This window comes from Myotis myotis, unplaced genomic scaffold (assembly GCF_014108235.1).
Source record: "Myotis myotis isolate mMyoMyo1 unplaced genomic scaffold, mMyoMyo1.p scaffold_m19_p_5, whole genome shotgun sequence".
NCBI classification, from domain to species: domain Eukaryota; kingdom Metazoa; phylum Chordata; class Mammalia; order Chiroptera; family Vespertilionidae; genus Myotis; species Myotis myotis.
In genome coordinates this window covers 75,754,807-75,776,764 of record NW_023416357.1, presented here as the reverse complement: position 1 = coordinate 75,776,764, position 21,958 = coordinate 75,754,807, and the positions used below count along the sequence as shown (strand labels likewise).

The following is a 21,958-nucleotide window of genomic DNA, read 5'->3' as shown; positions in this document are numbered from 1 at the left end:
ATTTTTCTTTCTTTTTTTTTCTTTTAATTTTTGCTTTGATAAAAAATACACAGGACAGTCTGTGACATTTGCTGGTCCATCTTCTTTAATAATAAATTTGTTGAAGAGATTATAATTTCCAAAATAAAGCGGCTGCAACCAAATACATTCAATGCAGTTAGAAGGAAAAGGTCAACTCGATCCAATACAGACCGTAAGTACGGTTGCGTGGTGTGTCTCTATATAGCACTTAGCGGGGACTTCATGCAGGGGAATGTTCGAGTTTTATGCATTGAAATGAGGAACTAGTTACAGGGTTTGGTTTTTGCATTGAGAACAACAACCCAAGAAGGGTGAATTTTAGCCAGTGGAGGGTGAAGCATTTGTAACTTCTTCACACAAATTAAGCTTGACTGGGGCACTCGGGGTAACTTAGAGTAAATTACCTTTTGGGCTGTAACCCAAGGAGAATAAAAGTGACACAGTTACATATCCTGATCTGCAATGTCCATTCTGGGGCTCACCTCCACCCCTCCCTCTCCTAGCCTCGCTGGGCAAGACCTTCCAAACCGAGCCAGGAAAATGGGGGCAAGGGCAAAACAAGACGATTTCAGTCTCCTGTCACATCCTAGTGCCCAATAATTTAATATTAAACAAGGGCATAGTCACCCATTACATGTAATGGTGATAATGACCATTTTCCACCTCCTTAAAAAAAAGCAAGCAGCAAAACACCATTAAGGAAAGAAGAAGAAAAAAAAGCCCCACCCAACCCAAACAAACCCACAAATAGTAACAATGGTGTGTTTATTACAGGACCTGGCTTGGAGCTAGCAAAATATTTTTCTTTGTTTAAGACAGGAGGGGGTTCCCTAAAACCAAAGTAGCGTCGAGGTGCCTCCCTCCCTCGCCCAGGCGTCCCTATCCCTGGCCCCTTGGGAAAGCCTACAAATTGGAGATAAGTTGAGGAAAGGTTTATAAGGTGTTTCTTTAAAACATCTGCTTTGCTCTCGTGCTCATTACATTTCACTCCTTCCGAACTTCCGAGAGCCTAGATCTGCGAGAAATGTTTCACATTCATAACTTGTAGCTGCGCCCACTGCAGGGGGTGGGTGGGTAGGCGGCGGTGGGGACAGTGTGTGCAGGGGGAGGGAGGGGAGAGACCTTCAGCTTTTTTTTAAAGAGCAGATCAGTATTTTCTTGATACGCTTGTCACCATTTTTGTTCTCACGACAACCAATTGAGCCCTTGATCCTCACGTGATGTGAAAGGCTTGCACTGTAACAAAATCGCTCCTTTAGATGGTTGGTTGTTGCTAACTCGCCCATCCCCCTCTCCCAGCCCCGACATTTCCAGCAAAGCGACTCTCCACTTCCAATCCATCAACAATTCATTACTGCTTTTAGCTTCCAAACGCCAGCTAATTAAAAATACTAAGCCAAGCTCCCGGGCCATCTGACTAAACACGGGAGGGGGTGGGCGAAAGAGGAGGAGAAGAGAAAAATAAATAAAAGGGAGACGCACCGTTTGCTGTGACTATAAATGGGGAACACTGTCCTGGAGAAGGTCGCTTGAAAAAAAAAAATCTTTTTTTTTACCCTAATTATCGAATTACCGCCTGACTGATTGGCTTGAGCGACAGCGGATTTTCCCCCCGCGGGGACTATACTAGGAACTCGGTTCCTTTTTCTTAAAACAACATAAAACAGGAAAACATCACATCCCTTAGGTTTCGAAGGCTGAACCAATTTTAAACGCCGTTATTTTCCCTTCCCCACCCCAACGCCCCCCGCCCGGAGCGAGAGCTGTTATAACTGGCTCATCAGCTCGCTGAACCCTCTGCTCCCCTCCCCCTCCACACCTTTCTTTTTCTCCTCGGGCTCCGCGACTCATCCCATCCTTTCTTCCTCCTCCTCCTGCTCCCCCTCTTCTTTCCCCCTCCTTTCCTCTTAAGTTAGTTCAAGAAATCAAATCTGTCAGGACGGGCGGAAAAATGCCACTTCCCGACTAACAGGCTGAATCCAGCCCAGATTTTCAGTCCTTTCTTCTTCTTCTTTCTTCCCTTTCACTAATTTATCCCGATGTTAGCACATTCTGTCTTGTTACTAGCGGACGCCTGTAGGTTTGCTACATGGGATCATTACTTACTGATCACGGTGACTCTGAAGTCTGGAACTGAAGGCGGAATGAGAAGTTGGGAAAACTTTTTTTCTCTAAACTTTCTCTTTTTTTAAAAAAAACACAATTATTCTCGATGCTTGTTAAGAGGAAAAAAAAAACCGTTGGTGCTTCTGTTATGAATGTGAAACATTATCTTCCAGCTGTACAGTGACACTTTTTTTTTTTTTTTTTTTTTTTTTTTTAAGGAGAAAAGGACTCCTGATCCGTTTGCCGAAAGGGGGGTGGGGAGGTGGAATAATGTTATCGAGTGATTATTCTGGCTGAGATGTGTTGTTTGGTTTCTTCCTTCTTGATCATTTGGTGTTTAAGTAAAATAAGGCACAAGCTTGTTTGCCGAGTGGCGTGGGAAAGGCATTTTGATTTGCCGGCCTAATTAAAAAATGATAAAGGATTAAAGGTAAGCAATGTCTGTGTGTGTATGTATATTTATTTATTTTTCTTGACAGTCAACTGTTAAAAAGGGGCTGATCCCTTTAAAAACCGTTTTAACTGATCTTTGTCAAACACACACTCATTTGCGGTCATTGAGGCCACCTTGGCGCAGATCACTTAGAGTGTATGTCTTAATCAGGTTCCCTGTACAGTCAGTAGCACCATATTTAACAGATTGAGCAAGTCTGTGACTTGGGACTGTGGTAGAATTGTTTAGATTTTTTTTTTTTAATCGAAAGGCAGATATTTCACTTTTTATTTAACACTATCTTTTCTATAGAGAAATGCTCTTAAAGACATGTTGTGTGCTTTTCAAAAATAAAATTGTATAAACTGTTGGGGAAGAAAGGATAGGAGGGGAGGGGCTGTGTATGGGGGGGGGGGTGGATTATTGGTTGTTTCTTTCTGTTCCTTACTGGGAACAAAAACCAGAATGCCCAGTTTGTAAAAAGAAATAATAAAATTAGAAATAAGGAAAATATAGGAACATCATTCTGAAACTAATCTCAGAGAACTTCCAGGGTCTGCTCTTTTAAATTGCAAGATCTAGGACATGCTTAGGGATGTTTAAAACCATGTTCCTCCCTCTTGTCTGAGTGTTCGTGCTGTGTGTCTGGGGTTGAGATATCACTTGTATGTGCTAGAAAAAAAATTCTTAAGCTCTTTTCTTTCCTTTTTTTTTTTTAAAACCTGGAATTGACTCAGATCCTTAAGATATTTTAATGCCTTTAAAAAAGTGATTTTGTTTGTGTTGTTGCTAAAGGGACTTTCTTTTTTAGCTACTGTAAGATGCTTACTGCCGTGGGTATGTTTTTGGGGTTTGGTTATTTTCCTTTATACCTGATATTGGACTGTGGAGACAATACATGAGCCACTTTACTCTCCATCCTTCCCTGTACCCCTTACCGACTCCCCCAGTATTAATCCTTTTTTATTCTGGTAACACCCAGACAAGAAATATTCGACTTTTCCCCCCTTCACAGGAAAAGGTGGACCTGGACTGAAGGGTGTAAAATCCCTGGACACATTCCTGGGGCAGGAAAAAGAAGAGGAAGATTAGAAGATTTTTTTTTTCCCCTAAGAGAAAGCCCAGCGGAGCTAAACGAATGTCCCCTCATCTCCAAAGGAAAGTTCATCGGATTTTTATTCTAGAGAGCTCATCTTCAGGATGTCAGTGAACATTTCTACTGCAGGAAAAGGTGTGGATCCAAATACGGTTGATACTTATGACAGTGGTGATGATTGGGAAATCGGGGTTGGAAATTTAATAATTGATTTGGACGCTGATTTGGAGAAGGACAGACAGAAATTTGAGATGAATAATTCCACCAATACCACTAGCAGTAGCAACTCGAAGGATTGTGGAGGTCTGGCCTCCGGTGGGGCCGGTGCTACTGCAGCCTTAGCTGATGGCCTAAAATTTGCTTCTGTTCAGCCCTCTGCTCCCCAGGGGAATTCACACAAAGAGACCAGCAAATCAAAAGTGAAAAGGAGTAAAACTTCTAAGGATGCTAATAAATCTCTGCCTTCTGCTGCCTTGTATGGGATTCCCGAGATCAGCAGCACTGGCAAGAGGCAGGAAGTCCAAGGGCGCCCTGGAGAGGCAACTGGCATGAATTCAGCGCTGGGTCAAAGTGTGAGCGGCAGCGGCGGCGGCAACCCAAACGGCAATAGTACCGGCACCGGCACCTCCGCTGTCACCGCGGGGGCGACCTCCTGCGGGAAAAGCAAGGAGGAGAAACCAGGTAAAAGCCAGAGCAGCCGAGGCGCCAAGCGGGATAAGGATGCGGGGAAATCCAGGAAGGACAAGCACGACCTGCTGCAGGGCCACCAGAATGGCAGTGGCGGCCAGGCCCCTTCTGGGGGGCACCTCTATGGCTTTGGGGCCAAGAGCAATGGAGGTGGCGTGAGCCCCTTCCACTGCGGGGGCGCTGGGAGTGGCAGCGGCGTGGCTGCAGGGGAAGTTAGCAAAAGTGCCCCGGATTCAGGGCTCATGGGAAACTGTATGTTGGTAAAGAAGGAAGAGGAGGAGGAGGAGAACCACAGGCGAATCAAGAAACTGAAAACGGAGAAGGTAGGATAAAGTCGCCTTCCTCGATCTCCCACTTTCCTCTTTGTGTGCCTCTGTGTGGGTGTGTGTGAGGGGTGTGCCTCTGTGTGCCTTGCACTTCTTATTTGTGCTTTTGGTTCCTTGTGAGATTTCTATTACGTGCATCCTCTCCCTTACCATTCGGTGTGGGGGAGCTTACTTGGGTGCAGTGTTTAGCTCTTGCTTCTGCTGCTGCTGCTGCTGCTGCTTGTGGTGCTAGTGTTTGGGTCCCCAGGTGGGAGGGCTGGGTGTTCTAAGTACCTTTTGCCCTGCAGAAGCCACCCGCCAGCCAGCCAGCCAGTCGTGGTGTGCTTTTAATAGAAAACCTGTGCATGTACCCACTTGACTCTTGTCCTGGTTTCTCCCCTAAGGAGAACCGTGTTCTGTTTTAATTTACATGGCCTGGTATTTCTGGTAATGTGTCCTTAGGTGCAGGGTTCATGGTCCCTCCCTGGAGAGGTATGTCAAGGATGCTAATTTACACTCCACCCACAATCCATTTATTTATTTATTTTTCCGTTGGTCACTTTCACCAGAAAGTCAAAGGATCTCATCCTTGGATGGGTGGCTTTTATTGGTCCTGAATGAAACCTCAGCCTTGATGCCCTTGGGTCATTGGTTTCATAATTGTGTAGAAAGACTGGGATGGCTTTGGTTGCCGCTAGGTAGGACTCTACTCTTCTTCCCTCGCCCAGTTTTTAGCTGGAGATTTAAGATTTGTAGTTTGACCAGGGAGCTGAAAGATTGATGTTGTTTTTTTTTTGTTTGTTTTTTTTAAAGTGAAATAGATTTGGTAGATTGGTGTTCCTGAAATGTGCTAACATAGCCAAAGGAGACTAGAATTATGTGTTGCGTTTAAGCAGTTTGAATGGTGGACTTGGGCAATATGGACCCTCCCGCCCATCTTTGTCATTGTCTTTAAGTCTAGTTACACACGGCCTGTGAGAAACTGCCCAGTGTTCTGCTGCTGGGTGCTGGAGGCCTGTGACTTACTGGTCTGGTGATTGTTGTGCATTGAGTAATGTCTCAGGACTGACGGTGCTCTGTCCACTGGGCAGGTTGGGAGTGAGCTGGGGGTGTGAGTGATGTTTCTATGCAACTAATCTTGAGATTCAAGTCTACAAAATTCATATCATGTGGCTTGTGGCATGGTTGTTTGGAAATATGCTCATTAAATAATTTGATTTTTGCTATTTCTAACTTGCTCAGAATTGTAAGATGTCTTTGGATAATTATTTGTGTGTATAGTGATTCGCTGCTCTCTACTTAAACCTTTGTATGCCCGTGTTCGTGTGGTCAAGATTTAAGTTGGGGTACAGGAATAAAGTTTTGATTTGATGACTTTAGAAGTTGGTGAAGGTGTAGATAATGCCAAAATCACAAAAATCCTCTGAACACTTTTTTTATTCCTGTCCCCTTGGTCAGACAGCATTTTATATAGATGACTTTCGATGGGATTTTTTAAAATTCAGGTTTAAATTCTTATGTTTAAATGTGTAGTTTTGCATACTTTCTGCTAAAAGGCGTTCTGAAGTCTTCTTATTACTTAGTACAGTAGGGCATTTACTTTTGTTGCCAATAGTCTGCAAATTGCAGTTCTAATCTGCTCTAACTATCTAGATGAATTGCCCTAATCCAGTGCTCACAATGGCTGTGGTTAAGGAGTCAGAGCCATTTGATTGGATTCACTGCTGCGTGGAATGTGGGAGGTACTGCCCTTTTGCATTCCCCTTAGCCTTTTAATCTTCCAGCCAAATGTTCACATTCAACAATTTTGTTTAGCTGGCAATCGGAACATTTCAGTATCTCAAAGGCTGCTGTCATGGCAACTGAGATTAGAGCGTGGGGTCGCTTCTCCAGTTTTTGTGTTCTTTTCACTTTCCAGTCACAGAGGAAACTGGACGAAGAATGGAAGAATTAAATTATTCATATCCATGTAACTCATCTTCAGTCAGGAGGTATAAATGTGATCATGTGAATTACATAAATGAAGAGCAAACAAGTCATGATGGGGCTGGGGTGGAGGAGGGGAGAGGGCTCAGTGCATTTAGATTCACTCCACTGCCAAGGAAGTCACTGGCGTTGGCGCACAGGGGCGCTTCAGGGATGGCTCGGAGGGGCAGGAATCCCACAGTGTTGGCCATTCTCTGTCAAGCTGGGACATTGGCTCAGGGACACTGTTCCATCAGGCTTCCCTCCCCACCCCAGTTCCACCCCACCCTGGAAAGGCTTCTCTGAAGCAAGCTCTCATCCTTGGCACACATATGTCACTCCCTTGCACAGATGCCACCCAGGGAACTAACTGCTAATTCCACTGACTTGTGGTTGTGTAAATTAGACTTCAATTTAGAAAATACTTTCTAATGATAGGAGGATACCTATTTAGGAAGTAAAGATTTAGAAGGACAAGTGTCACCTGACAAAAATATTTCAACACTGAGGCATCTTTGAGTCGTTTTTTTTTTTTTTCTTTTGACATTTGGTACATTTTAATTTCAATCTTGCTTGATTATGTGGGTTTGTGAAGAGTAAGTGCCTCAAAAATGGAGATGGTTAATTGTCAGCAATCAGATATGGCTCAGGATGGGCCAAATGTGAAAACCAAAGGGGTGTAGGATGTGTGTGTGTGTGTGTGTGTGTGTTTTCTTCCTGGTTCACAGGAGATTCATAAGGCTGGCTGTCACCGGGTAATTTCACAGCATGCTTAAATGTCTATTTTTGGTGTGTTTATTCTGTTTCTTCACTACACAAAGTCATGTAAAACATGATAAATTGGACCTTATGAAATCTAATTAAATCAATGAGTGTTCTACTCCTTTATGTGGAAACCACAAGTATGTTGTAAAAGTCGCCACTCCCTTAATACGTGTACAAAATCAAAACATGCCATAATTCTAAGATGTTTGAGCTCTATTTCTATAGCCCATTTTGCGGTTAAGCCACCAGTGACATGTCTGAATAAGTAGATTTGACGTGTTGGCTTTTGGTTGTTAAAACCTGCTTCTCCACCTTCCCCCGCCTTTCCTTTGAAGCATAGTAGCCTGTGTTGAGGCTCTTCTGCATATATCCTCCTTAGCTGTCTTAGCAGTTTTGACTTATGAGACACAGGCCTTCAGCTGGGCTGAATGGTTAGTGTTACATGGTTTTATTTCGTCGCTGGAAAATTCAAAAATACCTAGCCGATTTCTTAAAAACAACTGATAACTTAAATAGACATGAAATGCGAAGGAGATCTTACGGTTGTGCCTTAGGGGTCTGACCACTTAGTACATAGTCAGAAAGGAGATTCATTCTCCAATATCATACTGCTTTCACCAAGCTGGCCCTTAACAGCCTAAAGGTGGTGTCTACAAATGGACCTGTCTATAAAGGATATCATTCATTGTATTTTATTCTCTTGCAGAGGCCTTTTAACACTTCACTAGGGATTTCTGGCACATTTTCTAAGTGAGTGTGAGCAGTTTAAGAACATGTTTTGATTAATGAGTTTTGTGGATGATATGTTTCTCCCCCCATATCTAGTGCCCCCTACAAATTCTGCTTAGAGAGTGCAGTTTATCCACTGTGAAATAAAAGGGCAGAAGGGTCACTTGCTATAATTAAAGAACAAAGCCCATTGTTGTCAGACAGCAAACTGTTTTGAAAGCTACACAAGGGAGTTAGCTGTTAAAAACGTTGGTAACTAAGGGTGGCTCCCAATCAGCGTGGATCCATCTCCTTACTTTTCTTTGGGCTTCCTCGGAGGGTAACAGGGCTTTGGAGGTGGGTGCAGGGGGGCTGCCCTTTCCCCAAGGAAGTCTTCTGTGAGAACCCATGCAGCTTGGAGAATGTGCATGACTTGCGCACACCGCTGAGTTCTGAGCATAGTATTTGAAAGCTGCTGGGTTTGCTGGAGAGATTTAAAAAAATCCTTCAACTGATCAAGCTTGTGCTAAAAGGAGATAAATAATGCTTAGCAACTTTAATAACTTTGCAAATAGTCTGTAAAAAAGGTGTGTGTTTGGGAGTGGGGGTGGGGAAAGGAATTGATTGTCCAGATGTCAGGAGGTTAAGAATGCTCTTCAAGTGAAATTGCTTGGCTGCAAGATGGTTTTAATTAGAGTGTTATAAAGACTTATTTTTCCTAAGCAGCATTTTATAGTTAGTAAATGAAATGTATGCCGAAAGTGCTAAGCAGAAATCTCCCTAACCACAGAGGTGTTCAATAACCAGATTCAAACAACATGGAAAGTACCATCTGTTCTTCGTTTTCAGCATGAAAAACAAGGATTGAATGGTTGAGATTTGCTCCAATTTTGACTGTGTCTGTTTTTTTTAATTTAAAAAAGTTCACCTGGTACTTCATAGAAACTTGAAATTGCAGTAATATGAGCAACACTGTGAAAACACATGTTTCTACATTTATTCTAACCAGTTCCACTTTTATTTAAAAGATTTCCAGAAGCCCAGCCATTGAACACTTTCTAATGGTTATTCGGTTCCTGCAGGCAATCACAACGAGAGGTCAGTTCTTCAAAGATCTGACTGTTTAGTCAGTACCTGAATTATTCTGTCAATTTGCTCCCTGGAGGCAAGGGGAGCAAAGGCTCGCACAGGCCAACTCTGGTTGGCATTTATCGGTTAATCTAATTGTAGGTGATAGGGCAGGGGACTGGTGTTTACTATATGGAGACCTTTCGCTCCTTAAAAGCTGTAGTCTAGGATTGTTGGTAACGAGGGATCTATTTTTTCAAGGATGCTAACTTCTGAGTCCTTGATTTTTAGGAGGGAGGCTTTTGAGTTCTAGTTTTTAGTAAGAGCCCTGGGTAAAACATTATCCGGCCTTTGTTTGAGGTCTTTTATAGAAGCTAATAACTGGGCTTGTGCCTCCCTGAGATAAATGACATTATCTCTGAGTGGGCTGACAGGAAACAGACATGTTAATGGTGAAGCTGCGGGGAGGATCTGCTCCGGTTCTGACAAAAGAGTGGAGAAGGGACCCCTGGTTGTGGTCATTAACACATAATGCATTCTTGCTCTTCCTAAGAGGCCCTTGATAATTGGAAAGCTATTTTAGCCACAAGCACTTAAATCATAAATCTACTACTCCTAGTTCCCCTGCGTTCTTAAAAGTAGCAAAGTAATGTGTTTTTTGTTAACAAGTGTGTGATCTGGTTTTTTAAATGGTGGCACCTCTGGGCTGGCTGATAGTGACATTTGGGAGAGCTGTGCTTCTGTCTTTATCAGATGGGATCTGTCTTTGTCTTACATCATTCACAGTCATCCCTCTACTTTAATAAAGCAAAAAAGTGGGCCCAAAAGCTAAAAAGAAATAATTTTTAAACTTGAAGATGTCTCATGGGAGAGAGATAAAATCCACTTTTTATAAGTGGGGGAAAAGATTTTGCTCAGTGATTTGAATGTGATGAAACCTGCCTTTTGAAGTGTATGTTTAAAAAGTCATGGGTATAATTGAGTTTCAATGCAGTTTAAACTCTGCTTCTTGAACGGAGATAATTGCCGTGTTGAACACACTCTGGAGGTGTAGAAGAGGTGGAAGGATCATGCTATTCTGTTCTTCAATATTGAGCACTGGAAGTTTTTTCATCGTAATTACTGTAGCACAACATAGTTTTGATTGCCGGCACTCTGAACTTGTCAGGAACATTGAGGGTTTTGCTTGAATACTAAACAGTTTATTCCTAAGTTCCTTATTCTTAGTCTAACATTCTTGTAGAACATGGAAGCCAGAGCTAAGGAATGCTGGGCTAGCCTTCCTAGCAACATCATCATGGAAATAACCTTTCTTCACTAGGATTGTTGTCAATAAATAATTCCCTCTTAAACTGTACATTTAAGGCTATAGATAGGGAAAGAGAACAAGAATGATTTAAGTCATCATTATAGACGAACATAGGGATCACACTGGTGCCCAGTAACCCTGGTATTGCATAGGTATGTGTGTATAAATGTTGTCGAATTGTATGTATAGATGTGGGATTGCGAGCGGATTGAGAGCATTGAGCTAGTTTGGGATTCTTTTTTTTTTTTTTTTTTTTTTTAATGTCCCTGTTAATTTTACTCTGCTGCAGGGTAAGTTGGTCCACTGGTTTTCAGGTCTCTCTTCCAGCTGAAGTTTCACTAGGGATTGCTTGCTCTCTCTTGCAAGGTCTTTTTAATTTAAGATAAAGGTTTTGGCAACTGGAACAAAGTTTTTGCAACTGAATGAAAGGATGTTAAGCTCTTCAATTGACCAGCAGTTGGGTGGTTTGCAATGTTATTTTGAGAGGTCTAAGGACATTCCAGAGGGTGAGATGGGCACATTGCTCTTAAAGCTGAGATATGTATTATCTTCTAAATTTTGGTTGGAACTACCTTTCCGTTTTGCCAGAAGAACTGAAGTGATTACAAAGCAAATACTTCTTATATTTTGATAGGTCAGTAGGCCCTGAACTACATAATACTCACCTGCTATTCAGAAGGCTTCCTTCCCCACTCCCCCCTCCTCCCCAGTGCAGCTAAAAGAGAACTCAAAGGGAATGGGCATTTCAGTTAGAACAAATGGGTTTGGAGGGATGAATAAATACTATTGCTGATTTTTCAAAGCTACTCTCTTCTGTCTCATCCCCACCCTCTCCCTACTTTGATTATTATTCATTGTGACATTCTAGCTCAACCACTGAGCTTTTTTGCCTCCTGGGAACCCTCGTTGTCAGCTAGCACCTTAAGAAAAATGTGCCTACAGGGACATTTAGGCATATTCCAATAATGCCAGATAAATGTAGCTTTTACAGTTTAAAAATATATTGATTATATTTTGTGTTGTACATAATGATTTTAGAAAGCAGATATTTAGGTTGTGGAATTGGCTTATTATGTTAACCGGAGAGCAGATGGCATGGTGCCACAGACGTATAATTTTACTTAAAGGGACTTTTAAGGTTTTGATGTGTTTTCTTTTCCTCTTATTTCCCTGATGGCTTCTTTTTATTGAAGGGTAACTTAAGGAGACCTGGTAGCAATTTTACTGCCTTCCCCTGACAGTTTGAAATAATAGCTTGGTCTTTGGTTGCACTGATCTTCTACCAGTCAACTTGATTCTGGTTTTTGTCATGTGGCAGTGAATTAAAAAAAGTGTTTGTTGTACGTTTTAAGAAATGGACTCTTTTATATGCTTCAATTAGCAACAGACGACAAAGTTCCTATTGGTCACACTTTCATAAACTCCTAGAAGTCATTGTTCGTCCTTTTGATTAAAGAAAAATCCTGGTTGGTTTCTTGGGAAAGCACATCTGGCCCTTGGGCTGCCTTAGGTACACTTTTTTTGTCTTTCACATTAGTCACTGAAGGTGCAAAGGTCACATCTAAGTTGTTGGTAGTTAGTTTAGCAAGCCTTCCCCATTCTGAAGGGCTGTAGTCTTTTTGGTTGCTACATCCACCTTATGTTTGAATTCACTTGGTTTAAAAGTGTCATTTGTTCTATGCCTAGATTTTATAGTGTTACCCATTATTCCCTGAGAACATCATTGGGGTGAGTTGGAAAGCATCTCCTCACTTTTTTTTTTTTTTTGGCAAAGTGTGTGCAAGCCAGACCAGCGTGCTTTTGGATTTCCTGTCACCTCCTTGGCTGATTTTATGGATGGCTCATGTTAAAAGCAACAATAATGTTTGAATTGGAAGGGTTGAAGCCGCGGGTTTTCCTTCTTCATGGGGAACTGTTTATTTGTGTGTGGTTCACCACAGTACATGGATAATGCTATCAAATCTGTGCTTTATTCTAGGCTTATGACTAGCACAGCAGCACTTCAGTTATGTGTTTCTGCGTTTTAGTTCTTTGCCAATTCTTTTGTGATGGAAATGAAATTAGAAATGAATCTTTGCAGCCAAGGAGAAAATAAGCACAACAAATAGAAATTGTCCCTTGAGCCAGTTCAGAAGTCAGCGGTGGTGATTTAAAGAAAAAATTTTTTTCAAAGTAAGTGAAGCATACAGAAAAGTACTTCATGTAACTTTTCCGTGAAGCTCTCTGGAAGATGAGCCTATCACTTTGACAAATGGAGGCGGCTCCAACCACAAGGCTTTATCCCTTTATATTGTTTCACATCTTAAGTAACTGATTGAAAAGCGATTCACATTCCCAAACCCTGCAACTGCTTTGAAGGTGGAATCTGAGTCAGTAATATTGTTCACTTCTGCGCCCCAAAGGGAACAACATGATTTGAAAGCAGAGCAATGGAGCTTTTTCCGCATCAAACTCCATTTGGCCAATTGTCTGCATTTGCATTCCTTGCCCAAATCCTTCACCAGCCTTTCCCGTGATGCCGCAGCAGATGCCAGACATTGAAGTAGAAAGCGAGCAGCTGTTTCCATTACTCCATTGCTGTATTAGCCTCTACAATCTGCTTTCTTTTGCTGTCCCCTCCCCCACTGCGGAAATAAAGAAACCTCTCCCTCTGACTCTTGCGTGCTCCAGTTTATCAGTCTGCAGGTTTATCTTATCAGGACCTCTGGTCCCTTCGGAAGGCCCCGTTTATTGTTTCCGGGCTGGAGCAGATGGGCCCGCGGGCCCCGGGGGCGTGGTCCGCTCGTGCCCGCGCCGGCTGCGCGCTCCCTGCGGGGGCAGCGGGGGCGCGCAGCGCAGCCGGGGACGCGCCCTCCTTCCCTCCCTGGACCCGTTAATAGCCCCGAGCGCTGTAAATCTGTCAGCTCTTCACGACGCCCTTACCTCTTTCTTCATTTGCTCCAGCTTCTAGTTTGACAACGTTCCCTTGAGGCGGAATTCTAATCTGCTTCCAATTAGTTGCAAAATGTGACTGAAATTTCCACATTATGACTGCTGTTTTACTTGCACGCACACATCTAGAAACAAATTAATGCTCTTGAATATTTATTTTTTGAGCCTTTGGATTACTTTAAGAGGAAGTGTTTCCAATTGTGTGGTATGACTTCCAGGACTTGTATTTTTTCCTCAAAGCCCTGAATACTGGGAATATATGTACACACACACACACACACAGCAACAAGGGTGGGGTCCTCCCCATCTCTTAATAAGCCTTTTCCATCTTTTCAAGATTTCTCAAAATGTATTACATATGTTTAAGTTAAACAAATAAATTTTGTAGTATTTCTAAAATAAACAAAACAGGGATGTTTGCCCAAGTTGAATGGAAGGGTCCTAGTGCAGTGTTTTAATGGAACACAAATACACACAAATTCACTTCTAAATATAGCTTAAGTATTTTTGGCCAGAGCATAAAAGACTTGTTACACACTTTTAAATTCTTTCATTGATATTCAAAAGCTATAAAGCCAAATAAATAAATTGGGTGGTTAAAATTGGCTTAACAAATACAAGGGCAGCACCATATTAAAGATGTCACAATGGGCTTTAAATGTGCCTAGCCCTAGCTGGTTTGGTGCAGTGGATAGAGCGTTGGCCTACAGACTGAAGGGTCCTGGGTTTGATTCCAGTCAAGGGCACATGCCTGGTTGTGGGCTTGATCCCCAGTAGGGGGCGTGCAGGAGGCAGCCAGTCAATGATTCACTCTCATCATTGATGTTTCTCTCTCTCTCTCCCTCTCCCTCTCTGAAATATATACACACACACACACACACACACACACACACACACACACACACACACATATATATATATTTAAAAAAATAATAAATGTGCCTAGATCTGACCATGCCCGGTAGAGCAAGCCCTCTGGAAGCTGTTGGAATATTAGGGCTGCAGTAGGCATAGTCCATGGCTTCCTGTGACTTTGCATAATCCACTATGAGGAGAATGCGCTGGGCTCTGGGTGTTGGACCTGGTTCAACTTTGAGGGAGGTCATTACCCCAACTCTTTTTCCTCCTTTACAATATATTTTTTTTAAACAAAGATATTGATTCACCTGATTATATGTAAATATTAGAGTTCTTTAAATCTTGGTTGCTAAGGTTAAGTTTAGCTTAATTTTATTACTTGCCTTAAAAACTACTTTCTCATGTACTGGCGAATTTTAGTACCAAAGCAGTTGTCTGTGGTGCAGTATTTGTAGAAAGGTGTTACTTTTAAGGTAAAGAATGTAAACAGCCAAATTTACTGGTCCATTTTATAGTAAAGTTCTGTCCTCAGCATCTTGGCAGATTGATATCAACAGTAAGAATGGGCTTTAAAGAGGTGTGAAGGTAAAGTGGTAAAGTGGTTATGTTGATCACATTACTTTGTATTAGTTTCTAAATAACACCTTCACATGTAAACAGATCAATTGGTGTTTTTTCTTTCAACATCATTGTCATATACAATCATAAAAGCTCTATGGTTGATTTATTGTCTTTTTTAATGTGTTGTTTTCAATCTCTGTAACCCAGAGGTGGACCATTTATTTCACTTTATTTAAAACAAATTTATTTTAAATTATATATATATATATATATAGTATAAAATTTAAATTATTTTATTTGAGAACTTTTAGCTATTGTTTCAAAAAGATGTAGGAGTGCTCTTTGTACTGCTTCCTTTCCTCTTCCTCTGGACTGGTAGAAAAAATAGCCAGATTGAAATCCTTAAAAATTTTAAGTGTGGGCCTTTTAAGATTGTAGGGACCTCCTAGGTTATAAAAAAAAAAAAAAAAGGAAATAGTTGCCCATAGTGAAATGCTCACAATAGGCACAATTGTGCTGGCCCCTCAAGTCCCCGGGTTCACTAATTACCCTTTAATGAGGTCAGTCTGCCCAGGCTTTTTTCCTACCTTGGGAGGAAAATCACACAAGACAGTTGGAGTTCAAGTGGATCTTGCTGTATTTGCAACTTAGCATAACTGCTTTGAAGGCCCCCAGGGCGCTTAATTGGGGCTGGGCATTTTTGTTTTGGGGGAGACTGCACACAGCGCCCCATTGTGTGAGTAGAAGCCACTGTGCATCTTGGAAGCATTACATGCTTTTGTTGATGGTGCATAGTTTTATAAACTCCAAATGAGCTTATTGCCTTTTAACCATTGGGAGCACTAAATAATGGAAGAACCTAGAAGTCTTTGGGTTGGGTAGCTGCCAAGCAGTTAAAAAAAAAAAAAAAAAGGAATGAATAGTTTAATTGTAAAGCAAACCATTTGTTTATAGATGAAGATTTATTTGGTCACCAAATCCTATGGACCAGGAGGTGGAAGAATGAGGTCGTAGGTATAGGAATTGAATGCCCAGTGTTATGTTTTGTGATCATGCTCAGTTGTTGTACCCATTTTTTTCACAAAAGGAGAAGGAATGAATGGTTTAGTGGTGAGAGCTGCCAGGCCAAGTGTACTACTTAAGCTATAAAGAGAGAAGGGAGGAAGGCGGAGGCAGCTTGTCATTTCTTTGCTGCTTGGTCAGGAGGCTAAAATTCAAGGCTCTTTCCACTGAGAGAAGGACAATGGCTACTGTTGAATTTTCCTGTTTGTTCAAATGACTGGGAATAGTGGTGGTGGAGGTGGCTGGTGGTGGAGGTAGGGAGTAAAAAGTAGACAGAAGGTGTGTGGGAAAGGGGGTAGACAATGCACTTCTCTTGAATACTTGGGGCCCTTTATGGAAATTCCCCACTATTTCATTAGTTAGGGGCCATGGTACTGAACAGAGAGGAACTCTCCTGCAAAGGCAGTGAAGATGGGGGAGGGGCAGGGGAGTGCAGTTGCCTGGCAGCCAGAATTTCAGAATGCCCCCCCCCCCCCATTTTTTCTTTAAGGACTGCATTGTATCTAACAGTAGAAGACCAGAGTCATGGCATTTGTTTCCATTGTAGCTGTAGTCTGTCCTTCTAATCCTTTTGTGAATAATTGGTTTAAGGCAGTGGTTCTCAACCTTCTGGCCCTTTAAATACAGTTCCTCATGTTGTGACCCAACCATAACATTATTTTCGTTGCTACTTCATAACTGTAATGTTGCTACTGTTATGAATCGTAATGTAAATATCTCATTACAATTACAGCTGCAGGATGGTCTTAGGCGACCCCTGTGAAAGGGTCGTTCGACCGCCAAAGGGGTCGCGACCCACAGGTTGAGAACCGCTGGTAAGGCAATCACTAGTAAAGTGTTGTTTTCCAGAAGTATCATTTGAACACTCCCCAATTTAGTTTTTATTTTTACATTAATCTTGGGAGTGAAACCCTTTATCTCAAAGTGCTCTTTTGTGTATAAACTGTCACTCTAATTATGACTCAGGATACTTACAAGTATTGTTTCTCCATGATGCCTTTGTATTCTGTTTGGCCATGGAAAAGCAAAGCCCATTCCTTAAAATTACTTGTGGGTTGCTTGATACTTACTAGATAAATTGAATGTTAAAGTATGTTAAATTGTCTTAACATGATCTCATTTGTTTTTCTCCTTACTAAATTCTGGGTACTGCTACTTTGATATGGTCCTTTTGAAATGGCTTGATTTTTGAGACTAAATTATGGCTGATAGCTTCATTTTCATTTAACAGATCTCTCTTTTTTGGGGGGCGGGTGGTGGTGATGGTGAGGAACATGAGGGTAAAAAGAATGGGGAAACAAAAAGGGTGTAAAGATTTAGGTCTAAATGGATTCAGCCTTGTCAAATTAGCAATTTTTTGATGTGCTGTTGTTCAATCCAAATGCTTTTTAATTAATGTTTTATATATTAGTGAGGAGACTGGATTTTACTTCTGTGAGCATCCAACATAATTTTTAAAATGTCAAACTTTTAAATCTCATAAAGTTTATGACTTTTATAGTCATTAAGTAGACTAAATTTGTGTAAATTCATTTTTAAAAGATCATGCAAAAAAACCCCACATGTTTTACCAAAGATGTAAATCCCTGCCACTGCTGACCTAAATTTGATTTATTTGGGTGTTTGCCTGTTAATATGTGTTCAACTTAGGTTTACTTAGCAAACTGAAATAGAAGTGCCAAGATAAAAAACATACTCACGTTAATTTTTGTGACAGCTTAGAGCCTTTGCAAACTTGAAATCTCTTTACAGTTTTAATCCCCCTGGGAAGGAAAGTTTTTGTTTTGTTTTGTTTTGTTTTATCAAATTGTCAGTGTTTCCACAATGTGAATGCTTCCCGAGGGTTTAAAAAAACCTTCTAGCCCTAACTGGTTTGGCTCAGTGGATAGAGCGTCAGCCTGCGGACTCAAGTGTCCCAGGTTCGATTCCGGTCAAGGGCATGTACCTTGGTTGCGGGCACATACCCAGTAGGGAGTGTGCAGGAGGCAGCTGATTGATGTTTCTCTCTCATCGATGTTTCTAACTCTCTATCCCTCTCCCTTCCTCTCTGTAAAAAAATCAATAAAATATATTAAAAAAACAACCTTCTAAACATACCATGTATTTCAGTGAGTTCAGTCCTGTTCACGTGTATATAAAGCATGGGGGAATTGGTGGGGAGCTGCCTGCTTACTAACGAGGCTTCCCCTTGTGTCTGGTTCTTCTCCTCTAATCTCTCTATGGGTACCATTTAAGTGGATGCTTTTTGTTACTCACATAAAGTATGAAAGGAAAAATGTTAACCTTTTTAAGATACTTTGAAAATGATTTTTGTGAACCTGCTTACACCCATGTCTAGTATAGGGTGTCCCAAAATTCATGCAAGATTTGCAATTCAACTGAATTGCAAATCTTGCATGAATTTTGGGACACCCTATACTTCCCATCTTACCTCATCTTAAAGGCTTAGTTCAAGTCTCCCTTGGAAGACTAGCATATGAACCCATCGGCCTGCTATACATTCATGTGCATTATTACCTTGTAAGAACTGGTGTTTTCCACTTACCTGGAGTTGGTACAGCTGCGGGATTAACTTCCAGCAGATAAACCTGTCCAGTTTTAGACAGATGGCTGTTCCGTAATATCTACTGCTATTTACTGGTGATTAGATGACAACACAAAATCACTGTCCATGTAGGATTGCAGCTCTCTAAGTATATTGAATCTTAAACATGTTGAATTTTCCTTTTCTGACACTTATGGTGAAATGTGAAGAGGTTTGAAGACTTTTGTACTTAAAAAATCTAGAAAATGCCCAGTGAATTCAAATGACATTTTTACTGGTGCTCAGTACATAGATAGAGATATCTTCAAATGGCCTCTGGATTTGGTGAGCACACATTGGAAGTCAAATGGTGGTGGGAAAATAGATACTGTTTTATCTTTTGTCTGTAAAATAAATTCTGAAAGGTTTTTGAAGAATTGCATTTTGGATCTGTTACAACTCACTTCGGGATCTAAGGAGTGACACTAACGGCACAAACACTCTGTGCAGTGATGTGTAGTTGCCTCCATGTTATTTGAGCTGAATGTGCGTGCATAATTGGAGAGATTATTGGAGAGAGAGTGTTTTGCTGTGGTAGATGTGGTTTAAATCCTAGCACTGAGCATAGCATTTACTTTCTCAGCTTACCCACAAAATCTGTGACTAATTTGGTGAATGTGAAGATTTCAGTCCAGATGGTTAGGTTTAATTGTAAAAACTGGAAAGATTTCAAAGTACCCTTTGAGGGAGTGCGGGAAACAACAACTAAACAAAAAAGAATGAAAAGTAACTACAAGTCACTAAATATAGAATATTTGTATGTTATGTATTTATATAGATATATATACTTAAATATACTTAAATATATGTGTCTGTGTGTGTGCAATATTCAACCTTTTTTATCTCGTGGCACACATAAACTAATTACTAAAATTCTGTGGCACACCAAAAAAATGTTTCGCCAATCTGACAAAAATAAAAATATAATTTTGATTTATTCACACCGGATAGTTATTGTCGTGTTGGCTGTTGTCACTTTTTTATTTGACAATCTAAAGGAAAAGACGTCAGTGCCCTGACTAAATAGTTAGGTATAGTATGTTTTAAAAATTCTTGCAGCACATGGGTTGCACATCACTGATAATATGTAGCAGTCAAGGACAAGCTTGCAGAATCTATTCCACGGGTCCACATGAACAGATAGGATCAAAAAGAGAAGTGGTTTTTACTGTTTAATGATTTAGTATATCTGTTTAAAGTGATTTGGCTTTTTCTGGGCTCAAAATAGGTTTCCTCTCCAACGTGTTAAGAAGTTGCCACTTCCCTGTCAGCTGCTATTGTTGGTTAGAGCAGTGGCAGTTACCTCATCAGACCCTGGGGAATACCACTCTGCTCAGGCCTTGGCTCCTATCCCCTAGCTGTGGGCCTCTCTGAGGCCTGCTGTTTTGAAGCTGCAGCTGTGAAGCTCAAAGAGGGAGTCAGCTTGCAGAAAGGGGAGGTTAGATGGTGATTAGTGCTGTCGAAGGACCAGCCTACTTTTCAGCATCAATCTATTCTTCACAGTTCTTTCATTTGATGGCCATGCTGGAATGAATACAATGATCTGAGCTGATGCTTTTAAAAGCTACCCAGACCTTCTGCTGGTTGCATCCTGTGCAAATCAGAGCTTAACAGGATAGAGATTGACCCCTCTTCTGTTTTAGATGGGGACACCACTGCCCTAAATCATGGGCCAATAAATTAGCTTTGAAGTTGGTAGGCTAATAGGGCTTTATGGTGAAATTTATTTGTAAAGGATGTCCCAAAATTCACGCAAGAAGTAATTTTGATAGAAGACACGGGTTTATAATTAAAAATTGTAAATTTTTTTATTGATTCATAAAGTATACAGTATAGGGTTATGTATGAAATAGCACTTCGGGTAAATGGCCTCCACGGCTTTGCTGGCACATATGCAAAGCCTTGGTCTTCATTGTCCCTGCTCCTGGGCCATAATTGGTACTTGGTAATGCTTATCAAATTGAAGGGATTGAAATCAAAGGGCAGCAGATATTAGAATCTGATTCAATAAACCAAGTAAAATTAGGCTCTTATTTTTGTTGTTGTTGTTGTTAATGCTCACGCAAAATTCAAATCTTGCGTGAATTTTGGGACACCCTTTATTACCTAGACTTATAAGGAGAGAATGAGGGAAGAAGAATAAGGTATCCTGGACAGGAGAAGGCTAGACCATGGGGCTGTTGATAAGATCTGCCTTATTCTAGTAGAACACCTGGGGTTTATGGCATCGTGACTTACAGGGCAAGCAAATGGCCACATTTCTTGCACAGGAATGATAAATGCCTAATATTTATATGTAAATACATTTCATAATATGTATTTAGAAAATGTAGAGAAATGGGTTCAACTTATATGTGTTATATTTGCCATATATCCATTGCTTTAATATTTGATTCTTGAGTCCTCAGAATTTTAAAATGGCACAAGGAATGAGCTTAAAGCAGCAGCCAGCTGTACTGGGCTAATGATTTTCAGATTGTGGAAAACCTGTGAAATCTAGGCCAAGAGAAGGTGCTCCCTGAGGAGGAGTAAGTGTAGATCTTTGAGATGCTCAAAGGTGAGCAGAGGTGATCTTTGCTGTGATCCCCTTGGGTGAGTTTCTTTTTAAAAATATCTTTCTTTCACCTTCTGATATGTCTCTATCTGCTTAGAGCCCAGTTTTTCTCCATTTATCAAGATCTTTGCCCTCCATTAGCAATCCTTTGAATGATCCTCATGGTGATTTGAAGAAAGACTTTTAAAGGTCCAAGAATGGAGCTCAAATGTGGGGACTATCTGGTAGGGGAGAGGCAAGAGAGCTTTTATGGTGTCTTAAATCACACCTCTTCTACCCCAAAAGCTGGTTCTTTGTAAAGCTGGTTTTGGAGAGACTCTTTTCTGTAGATGTTTCTTACGATATTTGAAACTGGCAACAAGGTGTAAGTGATGAGGTTGAAACAGGGTCTGACATGGCTATTTTTTTTTTCCTTTCTTCTGATTTTACAGTGGATATTTCAAGGTACTTTTATAACTAATGCAAGGAGTGAGGTTCAATAGGCAAATGAAACCCTGAGGATTGACACCGCCGTTAAGCTATGGGTGAGTTAGACTTGAGAGTAGTATTATTGTCGTACATTTCTATTTTCCTTATTTGTTAATACATATATGTTATATAATACATAGTATATACATGCACATTTGTATAAGCCAGCGGTTCTCAACCTGTGGGTCGCGACCCCTTTGGGGGTCAAACGACCCTTTCACAGGGGTCACCTAAGACCATCGGAAAACACATATATAATTACATATTGTTTTTGTGATTAATCACTATGCTTTAATTATGTTCAATTCGTAACAATGAAACTGGGGGTCACCACAACATGAGGAACTGTATTAAAGCGTCGCGGCATTAGGAAGGTTGAGAACCACTGATATGTGGTCTTGTCTTCCACTGCACATTTCTAATGTCCCTGAATCATTTGATTTGAATAGAAATAATAGCAATGTGTATTGCTGAAAA

General features: G+C 41.0%; 1 protein-coding gene and 1 long non-coding RNA gene across 5 annotated transcripts in view; one reads left to right on the top strand and one right to left on the bottom strand.

Moving 5' to 3' along the window:
* The window catches only part of LOC118656399, a 63,713-nt gene extending 61,472 nt beyond the window's left edge, over positions 1-2,241 (bottom strand). The window contains exon 1 of one of the 2 annotated variants that reach the window (XR_004967600.1): positions 2,128-2,241. This is a non-coding gene — a long non-coding RNA (uncharacterized LOC118656399). The remainder of the gene's footprint in view (positions 1-2,127) is intronic. The other variant, XR_004967599.1, reaches the window with a different exon arrangement.
* Positions 2,242-2,258: 17 nt separating this feature from the next.
* The window catches only part of ZNF608 (zinc finger protein 608), a 105,763-nt gene continuing 86,063 nt past the window's right edge, over positions 2,259-21,958 (top strand). For 2 of the 3 annotated variants that reach the window (XM_036309677.1, XM_036309679.1), the window contains exons 1-2: positions 2,259-2,557; positions 3,576-4,666. In XM_036309677.1, coding sequence (XP_036165570.1) covers positions 3,761-4,666 — 906 coding nt within the window. In that variant the 5' untranslated portion in view covers positions 2,259-2,557; positions 3,576-3,760. Of the gene's footprint in view, positions 2,558-3,042; positions 4,667-21,958 lie in introns of those variants that run through there. The other variant, XM_036309678.1, reaches the window with a different exon arrangement.